Source organism: Triturus cristatus, chromosome 8 (genome assembly GCF_964204655.1).
Source record: "Triturus cristatus chromosome 8, aTriCri1.1, whole genome shotgun sequence".
In the NCBI taxonomy this organism is placed as follows: Eukaryota; Metazoa; Chordata; class Amphibia; order Caudata; family Salamandridae; genus Triturus; species Triturus cristatus.
In genome coordinates, this window is record NC_140591.1 from 203,589,216 (window position 1) to 203,614,635 (window position 25,420).

Genomic DNA, 25,420 nt, shown 5'->3' on the forward strand with positions numbered 1-25,420 from the left:
TTACTTCTAGAGGTGGTATGGACCTACCAAAGAGTATTTGGCAACACCACACTGGAGCTTAGGATTTCCAGATCCACTCACAAAAATGAGAAATCAATTAGAAATATCCATCAAAATATGTGCTCTAGCATTATAGGAGGCATACCTATCGTGCTTTTTCTTGTGACAAGTCTCTATGCTTGCTCACTGCATAGTGCTCCACATCTCAACTGAAGTCTGAAGAAAGTAGGAGCCGAGCTCAATTGGATATGTAGAGGAGTCTGGAGATGGACAGGCATGCATATTCGATTTGGAACTCTGGCGAGACCGCCCACAGTAAGAGATAGACTTGATTCCATCAAGCAAGCCTCTGGAGACACCAAAGCAAACTGAGTCTTGGTCCCCTGATGACCTGCACCCAGATAGGCATTTTCAATCTTAGTGCAAAATGCCTGCAACACCGCACATAAGTATACACTGGCTTGATCCAACATTGGTGTGAACATTTCACCAAAATGAGAAACTTGGCTTGACTCGATAGCACAACAGAGTCCTAGAGCAAGAGAGGGTTTGGGTCCATAAGAGGTCCTCAGGTTTCAGGGCATATGGTGCCCTTCCCTTGGACCATGGATCCAAATAAACAGTATTCCAAGTATTTAATGGCAATGGTCTTGCGGCTGGGTACTTTTCTCTTCCAGGGGTTATTTATACCAATTACCTAAGGCCAATCAAGGTTATCTCCATGTGTGAGGGGAATCTTCATAGGATGTATTGGGAGAGGAGCCTGGACAGAACAGGGCAGTATAAAGTAGACAAGCTGAAAAATGGAGGAGGATGGAGGGAAACGTCGATGGGATGGAGGGCCCTGGTTATGCATTAGCATGTCAATGAGTGAAAGAAGCATGTTCTATTCCAAAACACTGAAAGGATAAAAGAAACCTACAGGAATGCACATAGATACAGGTCAGATATGACGTGGTAACATCATGCATAAGCCTGTAATGAACAGCTATAGAAGCATTCTCTGGGCCCCTTAGCTTACCAGCAGGGTACCCATGGAGTTAAAAATGAGAAAGAACCAGAGCTAAGTGCAACGGATATTTATTCCAAATTAAAGTGCGTAGAGAATTTCTGTGGGGCTGCCGTTCACATTGGAGAAGTACCAAGGCTGAATTGCATATGGCTGGGTTTAATCGGAGGTGGCATGCTGAGCAAAAAGAATGATGGATTAGAATGCAACCCCTAAGTGACTGCCAGTGGTTAGACAAACTGCAAGCATTCCTCAAATACCATTTAGTGTGTTCACTTCAAAAGGAAAGCCAGCTTCTCATACAACGTTCTGAAGAGCAAAATGAGTTTTATTTATTTGTCCTTCATAATAATGTTAAGAGTGACTAGTCCATGTGGAAAATAGGCCTATACACTGGATACATATCAAGTCTGGCATGCTCAACCGTTGTACTATTCTAGCATTACTCAATGCAGATAGGAAATTGTCAGGCCATATAATTACACAAGCCACTGTTGTGATTTTGAAACCCTGGATTGTATCAGTCCGTTGTTGGTTCATTCCAGAAATGTTCTTGAATCTTCCACTTCACTGCATCCACTTTTCTGCATTGGAATCACAAGCACTCCTGGTAATCTTACAGCAAAGGAGGCATTTGGTTTCTAAACCAAGTCTGGAAGGGTCAGACCTAAATAAAGTTTTGGATATCTAAAATATAGATACAAGCTAGGAGATCACGAGAGAATGTTTTGTGGGAAGTTTTCTTGTGATTCTTTTGGGCTGAACAAAGAGCAAATACTTCCAATACCTTAACTGCTTCATCTGATGGAAAGAGTACATTACAGCTTTGCGTGTAAAAGTTCTAGTTAATATAAATACTAGTTCAGGTCCAAATGCTATAAGAGTTGTGTGGTCACTGGAGCTGGTAGAACCTACTTCAGAAGACTTTTGGACAACAGTGTTTGCAACAAACGTTTCATAGCCCTTGGATGAAGGCATAGTTTTATTTAACAGACATTATTCCACAGGATAGATTGGTAAACCTGAATAAGCATAATGTTCTATGGATCAAAAAGGGATCTGTGGTTTACCCAAGGAAATGCATACACAGATGATACAGCACTTTAGAAGGGTTGGACACTTTTGGAGCGGGGTCATGGACAGAATTTCTTTTGTCACTGGAAAACGCGGCAGGGATGTAATGAATACATGCGCTCCCTTTCCAAATCTGGAATATTTTTCAGAACTGCATTGTTAGTAGAAAACAATATTATTCTGAGTGTAGTGAATGAAATATCTATTGAAGGACACCTGACCTGGGACTTTAAGCAGCCATATACACAAATCTAGAAGGGTAATCCTGTTGAAACCTGAGGGTATTGAGTAATCCTTTCTAGCAATCCACTCAGTCCAATAGTGATTGCATGTCATGTCTTGAAGCAAGGACTGTTTATTGACTCAAGCTCCGTCAATCTCTCATGTTATCTGACAGCTTACGTTTCATGTTTCCTTGTTCCCTCCCTTTTTTCAAAATTTTTCAATTGATTTGTTTTTTGACCTATACATTATTTACTTAGTTTACAAGTTATATACAAACTTTTTTTTAGCAAATTTGGTTTGGAACCCATGTGTAATTCAAAATTAACAGTTAAATAAAATAAAAATTGCAATTTATTAACACTTGGTTTGTTTGTGAATGCAGCATTTACTCTTTGATCTTAGTGTAATCAAGGGCCTATACATGTGAGACATTAATCTGGAGCTTTCTTGTTGCTATCTACATCACTGGAAATTGTTGGTTATACCGTCATTACTTAGAATGACGAGAAAGCCATGAAATTAAATGATTACGTTTTCAACTGGTTGCATAGAGTGCACAATATAGCAGTTATTTGAACATATGTTGGTGATTTATGAAAGGTTCATTTGATCACTGTGTTTATCTGGCACACTCACTAGAAACCCAATTTAATAGCTCAAACAGACGAATGACTAAAAAGGGGCAAGATACCTCTTTTCATAATCTAGAGGCACAGAGCACCGCATTGCATATTAAAATGCAGAAAATAGTGCCGTACCAAGAGCTACAAGCAGAATTTCTTGTTTTTCGAGACGAAGAATAAAACAACGATGTGTAAAATGTTGCTGCCACTCACATCGATGAAGAAGGTTCCTGTGGTCTCCTATAAGACATGCTAATAAAAACCAACTAACATTTTCAAACAAAGTCTTTAGGATGTCAAGTAGCACATTGTCATTTAAGCAGGTGGCATTCACATAAGCAAAATGCCATTTTAAGTCTGCCAAAAAATAAGTCACTGCGCTCAGGCTGACCATCATTTCTGAAAGAGGTGCAGACTGTAATTCAGCCTTTGGGGTTAATTTGCTAGTTCACAACCATTGCGGCATAAACCTTAATGGCAGTGTTTCATTTTGCTATCAATAAGATGGCAAACTTTTGACGATGTTGCCACTTCTTTTGTAACAGTAAGGAGACTGTGGTCGAAAGAGCTTACGCTGATTAAAGCAAAGCCATTCTAATGGTGGGAAATGTTTATTTTGAATTGCTGCCTGATCCCTTTAATTTATAGGATTTCAGGACTGTGAGAACTGATAATAAAGTCAACAAAAATCGTGTGAAGTGGTAAGGTGTAGGATCAAGCACACGTTATTAGAGTCAATTTGGGCATTAGCTCCAAAATTAGCGTCAAGAGTTTTGTTTGCTGGAGACAAGGGCGTGTATTAGCAATTGTTACACGTTTCACTAGTTACGATGGACTATCTCTTCAGGAGAAGAATTTGTTTCAATTTCCTAAAACTTTGCAAAAGGAAAAACAATCCAGCAGGCAATAGTAGCCTTGAGCTCAGGGAGAAAAACACCAAAATGGTGACAAGCAGAGGAGGAGATAGTGATTTACCTGGCACCAGCAATGTAAAAACTCCTTTTGTGATCCAGATTGTGATGTGGCACTTCTGCAGAATCAGGCCTAGGAAAAAAAAGACAGGAGGGATTATTCCCTGGTTTAAGTGGAAAGCTTACATGATCTACAGCAGGAGAGATGGATTCTTCATATCCACCTTCTTATGAATGGCTAAGAGGCCAATACTGCTTTTGGAAGAAAATTCTTGCATATGTAACTACCAAGACAAAGTGTGTCTTGAAAGCTAAACATTACAGGTCTCAGTCCTCCACTCGCTTGAATCAGGCTTGACAAGTCTGGCCAACAGCAAGATGGTCTCATGTTCGAGAATGACAGCTCAGAGAGCCATACAGTGGAGAAAGGCAAAGCCTACACGGAGAAAGCAATGAGAGATGCACCCATCCAGTTTGATACTGTGGGCAACAATGACACAAGCAATCTTTGAATTGTTAAGCTGAATACCACGGAGTACAAAACGTAACAGACAGTAGATAACAAATCCATGAAAAGGTAAAAGACCATTTTCTAAACACCAACTACAGGATAACAATAATGTTCCTTCATAGCTTCAGTTGATTCTCTCTTAGCAGCATTCTTGACTAATTCTAAGGTTTGAATGACCAGAAGCTGATGACCTAGTTATTTATCAACCATAAACTCAGAAATCCAATGCAAGCAGATATGATATTTGTTTGATGTTACAAAAGATGGATCTGGATATTGTGGCAGAGGATGATACATTTTCATCCGTCGCTAGTGGATACGAACCCCAGAAATTAATCTAGTTGAGTAACCAGGATCAGAGAAGAATTATATGTTCTTCAGACAGCATTAATCACTTTTATGACCTTGGATAAACAGAGTTCAAGGACGTCCTGGGGAGAGGTGAGTAATCCTTGTAGGAAGTCTCTCTCTTAAGCAGAACATGAAGCATACAATGAGAACGTGCCAATTTTCATAAGGGATCATGTGCATTAAGTGAGAACTCATATAGCAAAGGCCAAAGACTAGTACAAATACAACTTACCCTCTCTTCTGAGCTTTAAGCAGAGTGTGCTGTGCATACCCGCAACTGCACTATCTTACAAGAATGTATGCAACAAGGATTACATTGTGAACAGGGGTTAAAGTCATTAAGAGTTAAGAAAATAATGGATTCCAAAATAATCTAATTTGCTAGAAGTTAGTATTTAAATACCATTGCTTCACCAACAAAAGGCATTCCATTGATTAACAAAAAGCAAGCAACTCTATACTGCAGATGGCACAGGAATAGAAAAGATCTGTATACAGTTCTGCCAACCTGATTATCAACTCTTGAGCTAGTAGCAGAATAGTAACCCCTTTAAAACACAGCTAGGAGTGCCCACTATATCGGTGTACTTCCCCACAAACAATGCTGATAGCAGATTCTCCCTCTTGGTAGATGACTGATAGCCTACCAGAACCTATTTCCCTCATTGAGAGTCATTCCTCTGGAAGAAATCATATTAATACAATTGACAACTATCTTGTCCTTTGAATGACATTCCAGAGAGCTGTCTTTGAGCCCAAGTAATGAATGTGTTAAGCAGAGGTTGGCATGCTGAAAATATGGATTAGAAGACAAAGGGATTCAGGTGAAACACTAAAACAAGTTTGATTATGAAGAAAACTACTAAAGACTTGGCAACAGACAAAATCTTGCTGACTCTTGAAGTAAAGGTAACATCCACCTATTTTATGAACCAAAAAGCTCCACATCCCTGGCTGAACTTCAACTGCAGGTTACAGCTGCAAATATGGTAACCTACAATGATGAATAACTAGACTAAACCTACACTGAGGAATAAAGAAGGCCAAACTTGGTGAAGTGTAACAAAATATACACTAAGTTATAACAAAAGTGGATGTTTCTGGTCAGAAACCTGAAAAATAATGAGGTCTACCTGAAGGGGACCACAATTTTGCGTAAAACATTTGAATATCCCTCAACTCTTTCATACAGTCTAGAAACATTGCGTAGTGCATTTTTCCATAATTCTGCTAGATGCAGTTCATGTTCAAAGCTATCGGACCCTCTAAAAGCCTAGTGGAAAGTCCTTGTTGGCGGATGTGACAATAAAAAACCTCGGGAGGTTCCAGATGTAGTAGTCCCATCTCAAAACTGTCTATTGGAAAGGGTAGGTAAGCCAGAGACCCTCTTTTTTTCAGAAAGCAAGGCTGGGGGACCTCCTGGAATAGTCTTTTAGAATGGGATCTTAGTATGATAACAACCACTCCATTGAGAAATAGTTGGTATTGAAGCTTGAAAAGAACCACCAATGTGTTCAGTTTTGTTCACCCACCTAACACCATTAGAGTGGAAACAGCTAATAGTCTGGGATATTCACAGGCATGTGGCCCATCATAGCCTCTTTCATATTAGGGTGTAGAAAACAAGCTTGTGAAGTTTCAAAACAAGCTGAAAGGGCTAAACACTCCAAAATAGGACTTTAATTGAAACTGTAGGAAATCTAAATAAGAGCAACTAAGTCGGATAGCCAAAGTCGCTGAGCTTGTGCCCATTCAGAACCAATTTGATGAGCTACAACCTTGTGCCACTATCACATTATTTCATATACACTCAAAAGGCTGAAAGAATAATATATCAGGGACATTTTGCACATCAAGAAATCTGGACAAGTCAGTGGTAGAAGCAGATGAGAAACTAAAAACAATGACAGAGGACTTCCATACAAAGAATGAAAATCCAAACACATGAAGGATGTTGGTTTATTACTGAAGAAAGGACTCAATTTCCCTGAGAGAACATCAAACAATTTAAGGCTACTACGCTAGTCCAGTTAATGAACAATCAGCGGGTAGGCATTGTGAGAGAGGTAACAATAGAAAAAAAAGAATTCTAGGATCCTCCTGCATGTGAGGATCAAGACAATGATAACGCATAAAGAGCTGCAAGAAATTAGACGTTCTGATGCGCTGAGTGGCAAGCTGCAAAAAGAAAGTTCACTTTTAAAGGGAAGAGAATGAGTCACCGTGCTGGTTAAAATTATCAAAGGCAGGAAAATAAAACAGGAATGAGGTCCTGACTGGGTAAGCAGGGATTAATGGCTTGCAGTGATCTGACTGGTAATGCTATCCCCAAAATGTCATCCTGCTGAGAAATCAAAAACCAATACTATATTCCCTGTCTAATGATTACACGTTATTGGCCTGCAATACTTTTACTAGGGAAGGGGATTTTACACATTGAAGTTAATCAATCAATACTTTATTAAGTTAATAAAATCTAACCATATTCTAAAACGACTATACATATAAACAAGGTTCAGTGCGATAACAAGCATTTACAATGCAATAGGTCTCGCATTGACGCGAGTTTGAGCTATTGGCATTGCAAATAACAATGCCTTTTATTTTCGTTTTCTTTTTAAAAACCTAAATAAAAGGCATTGTAATTTACAATGCCAATAGCTTAAACTCACGTAACTGCGAGACCTATTGCATTGCAAATGCTCGTTTCAGTAGGCAGGGGCTGTCCCAGCCCTGGTACAGTGTGACAGCTAATTAACAGACACAGATTTTCTTCCCCCACCCCTTCCTCCTTAGGAGCTGAGGGAAGCACTGTTAATGTGCTGTAGAGACACTGAAAATTTTATGTGGGGAGGCCTTTGTGCACTCTGCAGGTGAGCAATGTAATTAACTTGGCCCAGCAGGGTGGCAAAATGCCTGGGCTATAATCCTGAGCTGAGCCAGAGAAATATTAAATTCTGGAGGACCCATAAGATATACATATATCTTCTGAGGGCTTGCATATTTGACCCCATTTGACATCTTGCTGGACTTTGTAGGCCAAAGGGAAACAAAACTACACTGCAAGGCACAATTCCCCCTATGTGTATAATAAAGTGTAACTGCACATGGAACAGTAAACCATACTGACTTTACCTATGAGTGCCAGTCAAGTGCCCCTTACACTAGCCGTGTTGCAGCAGCCTTATCTTAAAAGGCAGACACTGGCGGGAAACACGCACAGTCAATTTACTGTGTGATTACAGTGGGTTAGACACAAGTAGTGTGATTCACCCACAGTAAAAAGTCCAAAACTGGGTTATCACAAGCATTTACAATGCAATGGTCTCGCCTTTTGCATAAGTTGGAGCTATTGGTATTGTAAATGACAAACTTTTTTTATTTATGGGTTGGTTTTGAAAACAGATAAATAAATGGCAGTCATTTACAATGCCAATAGCTTTAGCTCTCGCAAAGGCGAGACCTATTGCATTTATATATACACACACACACACCCACACCCACACCCACACACACAATCCTTTGGTGAATATGTAGTGTTGGAAGGGGTCCACAGGGGGCACAGCGGCGGGGAAACGAGTGGGACAGAGGACAAAAGGGGCACAAAAGGGAAAAAAACGAGTGGCGCAGAAGGGCACAGAAAAACGAGAGGAACAGAGGGCAGAAAGGCACAAAAAACGAGGAAAAACGAGTGGCACAGAGAGCAGAAGGGCACACAAAAACGAGTGGAACAGAGGGCACAAACAACGAGAGGAGCAAAGGGCAGAAAGGCACAACAAAAGAGGGAAACGAGTGGAACAGAGGACAGAAAGGCACACAAAAAAGAGTGGAAAACGAGTGGAACAGAGGACAGAAAGGCACACAAAAAAGAGTGGAAAACGAGTGGCACAGAGGGCAGAAAGGCACAAAAACGAGTGGCACAGAGGGCAGAAGGGCACAAATGACGAGAGAGCAGAGGGCAGAAAGGCACAAAAAAACGAGTGGAACAGAGGGCAGAAGGGCACAAAAACGAGAGGAGCAGAGTGCAGAAAGGAACAAAAATAGAGGGAAAACGAGTGGAACAGGGGGCAGAAAGGCACAAAAACGAGTGGCACTGAGGGCAGAAGGGCACAAAAGAGCCACACACCGAGCCACACACACACAATCCTTTGGTGAATATGTAGTGTTGGAAGGGGTCCACAGCGGCGGGGAAACCAGTGGGTCGGAGGGCAAAAGGGGCACAAAAGGGAAAAAAAAAAAAGAGGGGCACAAAAAAAACGAGAGGAACAGGGGGCAGAAAGGCACAAAACACGAGGGAAAAACGTGTGGCACAGAGGGCAGAAGGGCACAAAAAAACGAGTGGAACAGAGGGCACAAAAAACTAGAGGAGCAAAGGGCAGAAAGGCACAAAACAAGAGGGAAACGAGTGGAACAGAGGACAGAAGGGCACAAAAAAAAAGAGGGAAAAACGAGTGGAACAGAGGGCAGAAAGGCACAAAAACGAGTGGCGTAGAAGGGCACAAAAGACGAGGGGAGCAGAGGGCAGAAAGGCACAAATAACCTGCCTCGGTGAGGAATCTAGCTGGGTGTGCGGGGGATGGTCCTCTCGTTCTACGGATGAAGCTGAAGCGCCAGTTACAGGACATGCAGCCGGACCCCTACTCCGCGGCCCTGTAGAAATCAGCGCGTGCAAGAGATGCCATGAGCGAAAGACCCGCCACGGCGTGCGCGCAACACTCACCCAGTCTGTCTGTGCGCGTGCACCCGCCCAGTCTCCTTCTTCCCAGTTCTCAGCAAGGTATCTAGCTAGGGTTATATACAAAACCCTAAACTGTGGCTACTCTAGTGGTGGGCAAAGTCCCCTTGAACAGTGGGGAAATGCCAAGCTGAGACATACAGAAAAGCCATCAGCATAGATATGGGAAATACAATGTCAGAAAACACATGCTTTGAACCTACTGGAAAGCAAAGGGTAAGGCAAGTGATCAGGTGTGGTGGCTGCCTGGCAGGGGTGGAGGCAGCATAAGCTGTGTTTTTCCATATTAGGTTTAAGTTACTATAAGAACCCCCTCATTAACCAGAAACACTACCAGCACCCACACCCAGTGCATTTACTCCCACTTTCACGCACCGCACCTTCATTGTATTTGCCCTTCAACCAGGTACATATGAAAAAGAAACCCTGGGCGATTCATGATACAAAGTTAAATTAACCAGTGCACTGCTACCAGCAGTGGGGGGAGAGGGGTCCACCTGCACGCAGCGTTAAAACGAGGAATACAGTCAGGTTTTTTTCTTTTTCAATGGAAGCCTAAATATAGCGGTGCAGCGCGGCATCTCCTTGGTGACCGGCGGCTCCTCACCTCATTGTGGCCGCTGCTGGGAGTCCTCCGTATCAATTAGTGTGGTCCCACCAGTCCTCGGTCTAAAGTGCTTTAGTATCATTAATATCCAAACAATAAGATTGCATTTGTGACAGAGGCCTACACTACAAAGTGCCAGTGTAAAAACAAATTAAAACCAGACAGTGATTCATGATATTTAAGTATATTGCTGCGTGACCAGCAGGAGAAATTCTGTAGACAGTGATCATCACAGGGAGCTATGTTTTTCCTCAAACCGTATAACTTTTTCCTAAAACAGCAGTTTAGTTGAGGGTCTGTTGGATCAAGTCCCTTGATTACGGATGATCTGCAAGAACAAATGCCCCTATCATTAAAAGTTTTTGTAAAATTAAAACCCAAGTAGATTTTTAAAAAAGAGCATAAATAAATCAAATGAAAAAAATCTTGCACTGCTGCACCACATAAGCTGCATTTCCTGGGACCATTATATTTCCATGCTGGTTGATCGGCTAGGATTGGCAGCAACCTAAATCGAGTAGCCATTAGCTTTCATTTAAGATGGAAAGAAAATGTTGTGTTCAAGTATTCAGCCAGTTTCGCTGTTGTATAGGATTGGAGAACTATCCAGGCATGTGACCGATTGACAAGTTTGCCTTTGTCTTCTAGTAATGAGTGAATTTTGGCAGTTTTGTTTATCTGCAGGCGAAAAACTGGGAAAAAAAAGTTCTGAGCCCAAAGTTCTGTTATGTTTGTTGCCTCCAGTGCTGTTTTCAGATATTTGCCGTAGCTAGATTGGGGATCTTTCCTGGGCCCGCCACAAAGCATTGTGTAATAAATTAGATTGGTTTAACCAGATTTTGTACCATGTTTTAACTTTGGCATATCTTTTTTCTATGACTTGGTGCATAAGCCTGAATTCCAGGCAGACTCACGCCAGGGATGCATTCTGTGGTTGGCCAAATCATTTTTTATACGTTTTTGTTGGTCTAGAAATTTTGCACCTTTACCGTTTAAAACAACGCTTGCATAAACCACTGTTGGTAATAGTTTGGCAGCTATAACTGCCAATATTGGCTTAATAGATGGACCCTTTAATTTTTTTTTTAAAGGGTGCAGCAAGCTTAAATTAGGTCGTTTCCTTTCTTATCAAGGTATTGTTTATGAAACTGAAAGTTCAGTTGATAGTCTATATACAGCCCCAAACACTTTTAACTACTGACTACCCCATAACTTGTTCCCCCAAGCTTAATTGGGCGTTGTGGCCCGGGTCAGTTTCAGATGGACATTGTTTTTATGATGTTAATTTCAAGAGCGTTAGCTTTGACAAAGTGCTCTTTGGCGGGCCAACTCTCGTTCAGCTAAGCAAGACTGTCATGTGCATAAGAAAGATGTGTTATGCACAGAGGACCCAGACGTGGAGGATGGGAACTAACCTGGTCTCATCTTTGGGAGAGAGCTGCCATAAACAAGTTGAATAGGTGTGGAGGTAAGACACAATCTTGCTTTAGTCCTACCTCTGTCTGAATTTCCCTTGATAGTCTTGTATCATCTGCCATTTTAACTCAAATCCACATGCCCGTAATACAGCTGTATTATTGCTCGTAGTATTCTTTCAGGAAGGCCACATGTCTTTAGTTTACTCCACAACAATCCCCGGTCTGCACGGTCAAAAGCTGCCTTGAGATCTATAAAGCATAGTTGTAATTTCCTCTGCAAGGGCTTGCATTCATCCACTATCAGAGTAAGAACTAAGATGTTTGTGGTTGTACCAAACCCTTTGCGAAACACTCTCTGGTGGAGTGGGATCAACTTATTTGACCATTCTACCATTGGTACAGTATTAATGATTTGATCTGTACATTTATATAGCGCACGAATGCCCTGGGGCATCTAGGCGCTGGTACCAGTGAATCCAGTAGGGTTGCCGATAAATATGGTAGATGACAAGGGTAGTTGGTAAAGAGCCCGGTTTTTAGCGATTTCCTAAACGATAACAGCATAAGACTGTTCTTTAAGCTGGCTGGGAGAGAGTTCCAAATTTTAACTGTCCCTAACAGGAAGCTTTTTCCACCCCATCGAGTTCTCTTGAATCTGGGCGTTTGTAGAAGTTTGCTGTGTGAAGATCTTAGATTTCTGGAAGGGACATACTATTTCAGATGTTTCTGCAGAAAGTCAAGACTGGCTCCATGCAATGCCTTGTATGCTAGGCTTAGGGATTTTAATTTGATCCTCTTGTCCACTGGGAGCCAGTGCAGGGTTCTCAGACAGTGGGAGACTGGTTGGAATCTGGGGATGTCCAGCAGCAATCTAGCTGCCACATTTTGGAGACGCTGTCGCTTTTGTAGATATTAGGTTTGGATACCCATCTACAGCGCATTACCATAGTCTAATCTGGACAGGGCTAATGCGGTTACCAATGTTTTAAGGGTGTTAGGTAGTATGAACGGGCAAACTTTCCTAAATATCTTTAAGATGAAAATGATGGTTGAGGTGAGGGTACTGATCTGGTTTTTGTTGAAGGTTAGGTTATCATGGAAAATGAATGCTATATTTTTCACCTTAGTCACTGGGACCAGAAGGTCCCCCAGACTGGATGGCCACCATCTAGGCGACCAAAAGGAGGTATCTGAACCTAACAGAAGAAACTCGGTCTTTCCCCCGTTCAATTTTAGGCAGTTGGAGTTCATCCACTGGTTGACCAGTCATGCAACTATTAAATTGGTCTGCTGTCTCTTTGACATTACTTGAAACGGACACCACTAACTGGGTGTCCTCTGCATATGAATCTACTGAGAAGCCGAACTGTCTGATGCATAGTATTTGGTTTCGGAGTCTGAGTGCTACCAGCTTGTAGTGTGCCAGTTCTGACCTATCACCACCCTTAAATATCAGGTTTATTATTGATCCTTTCAAACCCCTGGGAAGTGTGTCTGATGTTCCCACCGCTTTATATAGCTCAAACAGCGGGATCGCCCAATGGTCTGGATCACTCTTGAAGATGGCCTGTGGGATGCCATTTGGCCCAGGGGCCCCGTCATTCGTCCTGAGATTATTAATTTGAATACTTTCTCCACTGTGTAGTATTGGCAATCCTTGCCTAATGGCCTGGCCAAAGCTGTGTGCGCATTGCTTGTGTCTTGGGGTCTGGCAGTTGTATCATGACATTGAAGTCAAGAGGTTAAACACATTTTCCCCCTTCAAAAGCTTTTCCATTAGTTCTCAATTTGTGTTGATCATTAAACGTTTACACTGAAAGCTGTTATCTCTAAAATACATTGAATGGGTTTAATAGGCCATGCATGAGACAGACAATATAAATAAAGCTGAAAAAATTAGAAAGGGCTTTCTCAGAAGTCTCTCGTGACTGGTTTGTCAATAGATAGAAATAACACCCTGCACATCTCAGACAAATATATGTCTGCAATATAGGATGAATCCTGATCATTTTAAACTACCATGATCTCAGAGGGAGACGCAAACTAATTTATAGTTGTGACATACACAGCTTTTGCTGTTTATCCAGCTTCATGTTTCCGATAAAAACAAACAGATATTTACTCAATGAAGGGCTTTCAGTTAGCTCTTTTCTGCTTCCACTGGTCTGTTTAAATGTCATTCACATTTTGCTTTCGCCCCGCAAAGTCTAAAGCAATGGGTCAGTCAGGTCATTCTCTACTTTCAGTTTCAGCTTCTCAATTTTATGATTTTTAATTAAATTTAAGCGTTTTGATTTGCTTACATATGTGATAGTTTGAGGTATTGGTCTTGCAAATAAAAATGCAACGCCAAAAGCTCATACTTTCAGTAATGCGAGACCTAGTGCTTGGCAAAAGCTTGCATAGTGAGCCACGGACCAGCATTGTATGTCTCGGTGCAGTACCGCAAGCTGTTCCTAGAGGTCCCTAGTGAGCATGGCACCAGCACTACATGTCTAGGTGCAGTATCGCAAGCTGCTCCTAGAGGTCCATAGTGAGCAAGGCCCCAGCACAGCATGTCTCGGTGCAGTACCGCAAGATGATCCTAGAGGTCCCTAGTGAGCAAGGCACGAGCACTGCATGTCTAGGTGCGGTACCGTAAACTGTTCCTAGAGGTCCCTAGTGAGCAAGGCACCAGCACTGCGGACCTCTTTGTCACATATGGTACTGCACCCTGCAGAAGATATGGTAAATCCACCTACACATAATGACTTGCAGTACATTCAAATAGCTATGTCCATATATACAATTATTTGCTTATAAAAGAATTATTACATTAATTTCGGATTAGGTTGTACTCTGTGTGGAGCTGATGAAGGTAAATGCAGATTTTCCACAGTTTTAATTGGTAGAAAATCATGATTTTATTAAAGGCACGGAGGCCAATATTATGCAGATCACCTTTAATTGCTCCCCAAACACAGCAGCAACAAACATATAACTTAGAATACACAATTCTCTTGAACTCTGAACATGCATATATTGTCAAAACGCGCAGCCATTTTCCTCTTTTGTTGCTGCTCAGACACAGATAAGTCTATGAATGCTTTGATTCAATATGAATGTAGTTGGATGGCTTTTAACTAGGCCTGGGCGGTAAATTCCGTTCCGCTCGCGGAATTTGGGTAATTTTGCGTTCCGCGGAGAACGCAAAATTGCCCAAAAATTCTGCTTCCCGCAACTTCGCGAAATTTTTTGCTTGTTCGCGTTCTCAAAATGCGTGTTCGCCAGATATTTCTCCCCAAGCACGCAAACCGCGATTGTGAACAGGAAAAAAGCATCGCGAACAAGCAATTCCGCGTGTTCTGCGCTGACGTCATGGAGGTTTCCCCTTTGTTCTCCGTGGCGCAGGAAGCCATTTGCTTCCTGCCTCACGGAGAAGAAAGAGGTGAGTTCAGGGGAGGGGGTATTTTAGTTTTAAATTCAATTAAAAGAACCCACCGCCGTACACAAGGTGCTTCCTACTTAGGGAGCAGAGGGCTTATCTGATACCGAAGAGCGAAATCTTTCTATTCCTTATAAAAAACGGAGTTTGGGCTAGAGGAGCTGTTTACTGTTTAAAACGCCATGTTAATGTAAAGGAATCTGCAACCCAGGGTTCAAAATGAAGAGGTTCTCCTCGGCCGAATTTGTGGAAGCAGCGCATGTATAGTAAACAGTAACTGGTGTGATCGATTTATGGCCTCGATTAAAGCATATTTATGTGTGAACAAAAACGAGAGCAATCATTTGGAACTAAAGCTATATCCGAACATTGCTTCTACTTTTAGAAGGAAAAGCCCACATTTGGAATGCCCCCAACCTTATTAAATTTTCAGTTTTTGTACATTTCGATTCCGTAGGGGTCCCTAGAGCTAAAAGGTTAAGAACTGCTAGTTTGAGCAGTGTTCACTGGTTGAGAAAAGAGTTAACACCCAGTGATTGAGTTTACTAACCCCTTCACTGCCGGAGATATGATCACATACCTGCCGCAGCCCCAATGAACTTTTCACTTCTTTGAATACCTTGGACAGTCTCAGTAACTAAGCCCGGGGACTCGGAATGCAATAGCTGTGAATGTATTTTTGGTGGCATATTTATATAGCGCGAACTCGACCCGAAGGTATTGGAGCGCTTTACATAGCACCGTATTTACATTACACATTTGTGTGCATTCTTTGACTGTGCACCTTATATAAATGCCAAAGTGCAGCAGGATGGAGAGAAATATAACTAAATAAAGCAAGACAGGGGGGTTGAAAAGTGGCCAGATTGTTTTTTATTTACATCCAAATACATCAGCATCACGTTACAGAGTTTGCCAGTGAAGCGCTACTTTCGTTTGTCTTTCTTTGAACAGCATTTTTGTTCCCAGGTGGTTGATGGGTGGATTGGAAAACACAATGTGTACCATGGCTCTGTGTTTATGGATGTGGTCTTTTTATACCATACTGCTTACTTTTTTGTAAGGATATAAGCAATGGACATTGAAACGGTTCCCTTCAGGGCCCTCTAGTCATGTCCATAACTTTTCAGGTAAAACCACTCGCTGATTTCTGAATAGTGAGTGAGATCGTTAAGGTAACCATGTTGTTTCTGCTTACCTTACACATGCTTTACTTAATCTTGCATTCCCTATGAGTGGTTGCTTTTATTTATTTTTTTAGACAGCATATTACTCTTATCAAGTGCATAATTTGAATTGATCCACATCCAAGTGTTTATAGCGGGCACAATTAGGTTATAGCTGAAGGCAGTGCGAGTTTCTCTCAGTGGGGAAGTATGGTGTTCATTGGGGGAGAGGATGTGGCACTATGGCCAGAGCTGTCCAATTTGGAACTGGGGAACCGGGTTCAGCCTTCATGACCAATCCACCAGACCACTGTACTGAGGGAGCACATTCCCATGCTAGACCTTAGAAGGCTTGATGTCTTAGCACAAGCAGGTGTACCCTAGTGATGTTAATTGTGGGTTAACCTTGAAGGCCTGTCCACCACAATCCATACTGAAGTTATTCTCCAGTCTTGCGGGCAGGCCTACGAAGCAGCACACCATAGAGCAACAGTGATCCAGTCGCTGTGATGGTCACTGAGGTCACATGAACCTTGAGCAGGTTAGGGCGTGCGAACGGTGTGATCTCACTGGGTACCCATTTCAGGCGGGTGCGTAGTTTTTGCAAGTATATTATGGTTTGAAAAAAACTTGCTACCTCCTTCCTGGCCTCCAGCAATTTTCAGAAACAATTAAAATGTCATGATAACTTTGGTGATTAATGTTCTTCCTAGAGAGAGATGGAGTTTTGTCTAGTGGAAGGGTTGACTCCTGGAAAGGTAGCACAGAGGGTTAATGTGCCTGCTGCAAAGAACATGTACCATGCAGATCACAAAGTGCACTGCTTTAATGGGGGGACCATGATGAATGGTCATTTAATGTCAGCTGTAGATGATGGATTCCTGAACAGTGTCATGCATGTACATGTTTGCATTGTGCGGAGGGGATTACCAGGTAATTATTCATGCAGCTCTCTGATGGATGTCACATGCGGTTTTTCTGAGTCCCCAGATAGATCATGCAGTCTGTGTGTTCTCTTTTGTAATGCCAGTCACCGATGTATTCAACTGTGTAGCCTTGGACCGTGTCATGTATGTGCATGTAACTTGCATGATCGAGGTAACTATTAGCGGTGATACTACGTGTCTCTCGGACCTCTTTCAAGTGGTCGCCGTCCTTTCCCCACCCCCCCCCCTCCCCAGGGGCAGCAATCTGAGAGATCGCCCCGGGCGCCACAAGCTCTAGCTACGCCTCAGCCCCCGATGTCTCTTATATGCATTCCTGCTGCACGATCGTGCAGCAGGAATGGCCACTAGCGCCAGGGTTTTTTTTCTTTTTTTAGGTTTGGGGTAGTTTGTGGGAGCGGCCCCTTAGGCAAGGGTCGCTTCCCTTATGGCCACATTATTTTTTCATATTTTAAAGTGCACATAAAATCAAAGAGGTAGCAGACGATACGTTACAAGAGGAAAAAGTGATGTGTGCATGTTACAAAAGAGTACAAAATACAAGTAGAGGTAAAATACTGCAATAAATGGCAGACACTCAAAACAAGAGCAAACGTTACGTTACATGAGGCATTGGTGGTAATTGTGCATGTATTAAAAGCAAACAAAATACAAGAGGTAGCAAACAATACGTTACAAGAGGAAAAGTGACGTGTGCAAGTTACAAAAGAGTACAAAGTACAAGTAGAGGTATAAAAGTGCAATAAATGGCAGACACTCAAAACACAGGAAAACACTGGGAAGGCACTTCTATAGGCATGGAGAACAGAATTTCCTATAATGTAAAGACTTCCCTCAGACAATAGAGAGGGCGTGAATTAAGTTTGGAAGTGTCTTTGCAGGAGAACTTTGAGGTCAGTTTTGAAGGACTGGGAAGAGGGGGTGGTCCGGAGCTGAGGCCAAGTTCCAGATTCTCGCCGCGTTGCCTGTAAAGGATTGGGCCATCGATCTTTCCTTCTTGAAAGTGGGAGGTTCAAGCAATACATTTTGCGCAGTACGTGATGGTCTAGAGCATTATATGCATATGTGACAATGTTTTTTTCTCCTTTTTATTCTAGTCTAAAGCTTTTGATTCCTGTTTCCGGTTTCGACAGTGGTTGTTCTGCAGTTTTCTGTAGTTGAATTGTTTTGGTAAGAATTTTTTTTTTGTTGTGTTTACTCCAAATGAGTAATATTGTAATGTTTGAATGAATTTTTTTGTAAGTGATGTCATAATGGCAGCATATTTAGTTAGTGGTTTGAGCATGAAATTCTTTGCGACGTGTTTTGCATAGTCTTATGTGTAATTTCTTTTCTCTTTCTTTTTTAGTGGGATATTGTTGATCCATACTGTGTCTGTGCAGAGTAGGTGGTGGTGAGTTGTTTAGCTGCCTCTGTCAAGTGAGTGGTATTGTTTTGGAGTATATATGTGTTTTTGATAAAGGTGCTTTTTCTTTATTACTTATTTTACAAAGTGTTTGTTGTTGTTGACTTGTTTGACAAGTTACCTTTATTGATAAGCAGTATGGCTAGCCGTAGAAGGAGTAGTTTCTTTTCTGTAACTCCAGTTCTGTAGTAGGGGTATCTCTGTTATAGTCATAATCTAGTGAATAGTCCCGCCCATGTGCGTGGACCCCGCAGCAATAAAAAATAATCTCTAAAAGGTGACAAATCATGCAGACCTGCATACACCTTTAAGAGAGAATTTAATTTAAAGACAGATAATGCAGCCTATACCCACAGGCTACACTGTCCAGTACTTCAACTAGAATTCCACCAACATCCACAAACAGCACTGCCTGTCTAGTTTTTCTCCCCATAGGAAAAACCCCTGCCTCTACCAGCAAAAGCCTCTGGAATGATAGAGAGGAAGGAGTGGACAGACAAGCCCCATAGGCTGCCATTATGTGGCTTAAAACAGGATACTGTGCCTTTAAGAAAACTTTCCAGGTTTCCAGAACTTTCCCCAGTATCCCAGAATGCCCAGCAGGTCCCATTTACTTTCAGTTCTTTTTGAAGGCGTAGCACGCCAGACCTGTAGCATTCTACAAATGAATAAGTATCTCTCCACCGGGGAGGAGGGCGGGCGCTTATGACTATAACAGAGATACCCCTACTACAGAACTGGAGATACAGAAAAGAAACTACTCCTTCTGTAGTAGGGGATCTCTGTGTATAGTCATAATCTAGTGAATAGAATGGCAAGCCCATCCCCACACAACAAAAGCGGTGGAGAAACCACAAGACACTACCACTACTGTGCGAACAGATTTTGCAGCGAAGCCTGCCCAACCTGCGCATCTGCCCTGGCATCCGTGTCCAGACAGTAATGTGCAGCAAAGGTATGGACCGACTTCCAAGTGGCCGCCTTGCAGATTTCCGCAATCGGAACATTACGCAGCAAAGCCGTCGTGGCAGCTTTGCCCCTGGTGGAATGAGCCTTAGGTTTACCCCCTAAGGTCTTATTAGCCTTTTGATAACACAATTGTATGCAGGACACAATCCACCGAGAAATGGACTGCTTAGAGGTCGCAAGACCAGTCCTGACAGCCATAATTAACAAACAATTGGTCAAACCTACGAATATCCTTGGTCTTATCCAGATAAAATTTCAACACCCTCCGAACATGCCCTTTCCGCTGGCGAAGAGGGATTCTGAAAGAACGTAGGTAAAGTTATAGTCTGGTTGACATGAAAGTCAGAGATAACCTTAGGAAGAAATTTAGAGTACGCATCACTACCTTAGCAGCATGAAATACAGTATAAGGTTCTTGACAACATAATGCCTGAAGTTCACTCACCCTGCGGGCCGATGTAATGGCCACTAGGAACGCCGCCTTCCAGGATAGGTGCTGCAACGAAGCCTTGTGAATGGGTTCAAAAGGCTCCTTCATCAGTCTGGACAGCACCACATTCAAGTCCCAGGAAGGCGAGGGAAGTCTGACGGGAGGAAACACTTTCTTCAAGCCTTCCAAAAAATCCTTGACCACAGGGATCTGAAAAAAGGAAGTCTGTGAAGGGCATTTCCTGTAAGCAGTCAAAGCAGCCAGATGAACCTTAATGGAATGGAAATTAAGGCCAGACTGCGCCAGATGTAAAAGGTACGGAAAGATGACATCTTCCTTACATGTCGTCGGATCAAAGTTCTTGGACTTACACCAGATACAGAACCTCTTCCACTTATAGGCATAGGATGTCCTAGTGGAAGGTCGTTTAGACTCCTTCAGTATGTCCATACAATCGTCTGGTAGATTAAGATGGCCATATTGCACTATTTCAGGAGCCATGCCGCCGAACTCAAAGACGAGAGGTTGGGGTGCACCATCCGCCCCCCGAACTTCGCGAGAAGGTCCGGCCTGCACGGCAACCGCATGTGAGGAAGGAGAGACCGGTGAAGTAGGTCCGTGAACCACCACTGCCTGGGCCACTCCGGGGCAATCAGGATCACCCGCGCCCTGGACTGGGACAGCTTGATGAGCACTGCCGGAATCAGGGGAATGGGTGGAAAAGCGTACAGAAAGCTGTTCGACCAATCGATCCATAGCGCATTCCCCAGCGTCCCCCGCTGGTAGTACCTGGATGCGAAGTCTCGGCATTTGCGGTTTTCGGCGGTGGCGAACAGATCTACGTCTGGAGTCCCCCACCTTGCGAAGACTTCTCCTAGTACTTCGTCGTTTATGACCCATTCGTGGTTTTCCTGAATCAGCCTGCTCAAGGCGTCCGCCTGAGCATTCTGCACCCCTGGCAGATGCGTGGCCGTAATCGTCAGTCCTCGGGCCAGCAGCCAGCGCCAGATCGCCTGCGCCTCCTGCGACAGAGTGCGCGATCTCGACCCCCCCTGCTTGTTGAGGTAATACATCGTGGTTGTATTGTCCGTCTGTATCAGCAGCGAGTTGGTCTGGAAGGACGGAAGGAAGGCCTTCAGTGCCAGGAAGACAGATCTGAGTTCCAGGAAATTGATGTGGTACGTCGATTCCAGAGGAGACCACTTTCCTTGAATCTGCAAGTCCCCGGAATGCGCTCCCCAGCCCTGGAGAGAAGCATCCGTCACTACACTCGTCGTGGGAATGTCCTTGTGGAAGGGAACACCCTTGAGGAGGTTTTCCGCCGAACACCACCACTTCAGAGATTGAAGAGCATGCAGCGACAGCCGTAACTTGTCGTCCCAAGAGCCTGTCCTCTGATCCCACTGATCCTCCAAGCACTCCTGCAGTGGTCTCATGTGTAGCCGTGCGTGAGGCGTGAGGAAGATACAGGAGGCCATCGATCCCAGTAGAGAAGACACCTTCCTCACTGTCGTCGATGGAGCAGTCCTGAGGTCCTGAGCCTTCCGAAGAAGTGATAACCGTCTCTCCTCCGAAGGAGACACGCTTGCTGACCGCGTATCGATGGAGGCCCCCAGGTACTGTATGCACTGGACCGGAGTCGTGACCGATTTGGACATGTTGACGTGTAACCCCAGCTTGTGTAAGAGAGCGCACGTCCATCGGAAGTGATCTTGTGCTTCCGAGAAGGATGACGCCTTGATCAGCCAATCGTCCAGATACGGGTAGACAAACACCTTGTTCCTCCGCAGGTGTGCCGCCACCACCGCCATGCACTTCGAGAAGGTCCTGGGAGCAGACTTTAGCCCGAATGGCAGTACTGTGTATAGATAGTGATTGGCGCCGAGTTGGAATCGCAGGAACTTCCTGTGCTTCCTCGCTATGGGCACATGGAAGTACGCATCCTGTAGATCTATGGCACAGAGCCAGTCTCCCCGTTGCAGCTAAGGGTAAATCTGGTGCAACGATAGCATGCGGAACTTCTCTCTGCGAATCCATTTGTTTGCCTGTCGCAAATCCAGAATGGGCCTGAACTCGTTCTTGTCCTTCTTGCGAACGAGGAAGAACCGAGAGTACAGACCTCTTCCCCTTTGAGACAGAGGTACCTCTTCTACCGCCTTTTTTCTCAACAAGATGTCTGCCTCCGCCTGGAGCTCTCAGCTGGAATCGAGAGCTGACCGGCGGAATCGCTGGAGGCGGGCTGATAAACCGAAGACTGTATCCATTGCAAACAATATTCAGCACCCACTTGTCCTGAGTAATTTTTCTTCACTCTGCCAGAAAAAATTGAATGCTTCCCCCCACTGGAGTGGGTAACGGTTGAGGGGGAAGTAGCCGCTCAGGGCCGAGACCCGGCCGGGCCCTTGGTAGTGGTAGTAGCCTGCTGGCCTCCTCTACCCCTCTGGCGCTTCTGGAAGGGCTTACAGAACTGCTGCTGTTGTTGCTGCTGCGGTCCCGAACCCTGCCCACGCCCTCTGCCCGAAGACCCGAACCGCCTCTGGAACGGGCGCTTCTTCTTCTTGGCCTTCTCCAACCCAACGGCCATCAGGGTTTCCGCCTCCGCCTTCATGCAGGCCATCTCATCGTCCGCATGTTTCCCGAACAGGGTTTCCCCCGAGAAGGGCAGGTTGGCCACTCTTTGCTGCGCCTCTGGCTTGAGGGACGTCAGACGCAGCCACGAATGCCGCCTCTGGTGAACGCCATGGCAGTAAGCGTGGGCGGCCAGCAAGGATACATCCGCCGCTGCGCCGATCACCTGGTTAGAAACCAGCATGCCTTCGCGCACTGTCTCCAAGAAGTGCTCCTTCTTGTCCCGGGGCAGTAGGTCTGCATACTGCTGCAGGGACTCCCACAGGGCCCGGTCGTAACGGCCCAACAAAGCCCCTGCACACGCCGCCTTCATGGTAGTGGTGGCGGTCCCACACACCTCCCTGCCCGCAGAGTCCAGCCAGCGGCTTTCCTTGTCCGGCGGGACCGTCGACGAAGGCGCGGTCGCATGTTGTTTCCTCGCCGCCGTCACGATGACCGAATCCGGCTTCGGGTCCACTCTCAAAAAGGTAGGGTCCGACTCCGGGGCCCTATACTTTTTCATGAGCCTGGAGGGGGGGGGCCTTCGTCATCGCGGGAGTTAGGAACAGCTCCAACGCGGGTTCCACCAGTCCTGGTACAAGAGGCAGTAGAGGGCGAGACAGATGTTTCTTATGAAGTGTCTCGAATATCACGGACGTCGTGGGTGTTGGAACCGTCACCGTGATACCCAACTTTGCTGCCCCTCTCAACAGCACCTCTTGGAAAGAGACCAAATCGTCCACCGGCGACACCCTAGTCCCCGGTGAGTCAGACAGCGTCGGGGAAAAGTCTCTGGTCGAGGAGCGCGTGTGTGACCTGGACCTGTGCCTCCTACGGCGTCGTCCGGAGTCCGACGATGACCGTCCACGGCTCCGTGACCTTCTCCTCCTGTGAGAGCGGGAGCGTGACCTCTTCGGCTTCGGCCTGTCCGCCGGTCTAGCCGGTCCCGGCGACCGCGGGCATCGTGGCTTTGGGGTCCCCTGCGGCGGAGTCGGGTACCTCGGAAGGGAAACCGACCGCGGGGGAACCGGCGGCGGTCCCACCGGAGTGCGTGGCAGCGACCGAGGTGGGGGCGGCGGAGGCAGTGTCCGCGGCTGTGGAGGCGGTGGAGGTGGCGGTGGTGGAGGTGGAGGAGGTGGCGTTGGTGGTGGTGGTGGCGGAGGAGTCGGCGGAGGTGGGAGAGGAGGCGGTGATGGAGGCATCCGAGGGGGCGTATACACCACAGAGTACACCGATTCCGGTGACTCTCTCTTCCTCGACGTCGATCTTCGCCTCAACGGCGACCTTCGCCTCGACGGCGACCTGTGCCTCGACGGCGACCTGTGCCTCGACGGCGACCTGTGCCTCGACGGCGACCTGCGCCTCGACGTCGGCGATCTCCTCGACCTCGAGCGTCTCGACGTCGATCTCCTCTACGGCGGCGACGTCGACCGTCTCCTCTTCAGACGGCGATCTCCCCTCGACGGCGAGCGCCGACGCCGGGTCCGATCTCGACGCCGACTGCTGGACGGCGCTGAAGACGGCGTCGTCGCCGACGATGCCGATGTAGTCGACGGCGGCCTATTCAGGTCCCTCGACGTCGATCGTCGACGCCGCTTCTCCCCAGAGCCCTGGGGAGACGGCGAACAGACGGTGGTCATCCTCCTCGACGTCGCCGTCGACGCCCTCGATGTCGACGGGGAGTGGGAGCGCTTACTGGTCTTCCTGCCCCTGGGTATGGGGCAAATCAGCCCCTCCAGACCCACCTGGTGCCTTCAGTCTTCTCTCCTCCAGAACTTGAAGCCTGATTTTCATCCTGTCCCTCAGGGTCCTGGCTGAGAACGAGTGGCAGATGGTACAGTTTTCAGGCACGTGGGACTGGGGAAGGCAACCTATACACACCTCGTGTGGATCAGTTTTAGCCTCCTTTCTACCACATTCCGGGCACTTGTCGAACAAGCCAGGCATGTTGACAGTACCAGCTACTAAGCACTTGAAAAAGTGACAAAAATTGACAAATCTCCCAAAAACCCTTGAAAAGGGGAGAGCTCAATGCTCCAGGGTCCTGCTAGCAGGAGCCGGAAAAAAGAAGTAAATGGGACCTGCTGGGCATTCTGGGATACTGGGTAAAGTTCTGGAAACCTGGAAAGTTTTCTTAAAGGCACAGTATCCTGTTTTAAGCCACACAATGGCAGCCTATGGGGCTTGTCTGTCCACTCCTTCCTCTCTATCATTCCAGAGGCTTTTGCTGGTAGAGGCAGGGTTTTTTCCTATGGGGAGAAAAACTAGACAGGCAGTGCTGTTTGTGGATGTTGGTGGAATTCTAGTTGAAGTACTGGACAGTGTAGCCTGTGGGTATAGGCTGCATTATCTGTCTTTAAATTAAATTCTCTCTTAAAGGTGTATGCAGGTCTGCATGATTTGTCACCTTTTAGAGATTATTTTTTATTGCTCCGGGGTCCACGCACATGGGCGGGACTATTCACTAGATTATGACTATACACAGAGATCCCCTACTACAGAATGACTGCTCAACAGGTGGTTGGTATGCTTCTTGAATCTTCCTCCGAGCACGATTCTGAGACTGACAGTGCGTCTGAGGGAGAGGAGGGAGGGGAAGGTTCTGGCAGTGAGTTTTCTCTCCACATGGAATCATCGGATGATGAAGGTACTCTCAGTGCAGATGAAGTGCCTGTCTTAGAGGAGGAAACTGCTGTGCCGATGGTGCAAGAGGCATCTGGATTGCAGCCTGAGGCTGCTAGGCTTCCTACTGGAAGTGCTGGACTTTGGGTTGATCCAAACATGGTGCAGCCGGTGTTGCCTGCCTTTAGCGGTGATGCAGGGTGTAGAGTGTATTGTGAACACTTTTTGCCTATACAGTTTTTTCAGTTGTTTATGGATGATGTATTTTTGGGTGAGATTGTTGAGCAGACGAATTTGTATGCTGAACAGTTTTTGAGGGACAACAGTGACAAACTTAGGCCACAGTCTAGAGCTACCCGGTGGACTCCCACATATCTGGAAGAGATTAA

The 25,420-nt window shown here is 45.3% G+C and overlaps 1 protein-coding gene across 6 annotated transcripts in view; it reads right to left on the reverse strand.

The window, feature by feature from the left end:
- The window catches only part of ITSN1 (intersectin 1), a 1,732,490-nt gene that overhangs the window by 1,191,204 nt on the left and 515,866 nt on the right, over positions 1 to 25,420 (reverse strand). For all 6 annotated transcript variants that reach the window (XM_085621357.1, XM_085621360.1, XM_085621358.1 and 3 more), the window contains one exon: positions 3,907 to 3,975. In XM_085621357.1, coding sequence (XP_085477483.1) covers positions 3,907 to 3,975 — 69 coding nt within the window. The remainder of the gene's footprint in view (positions 1 to 3,906; positions 3,976 to 25,420) is intronic.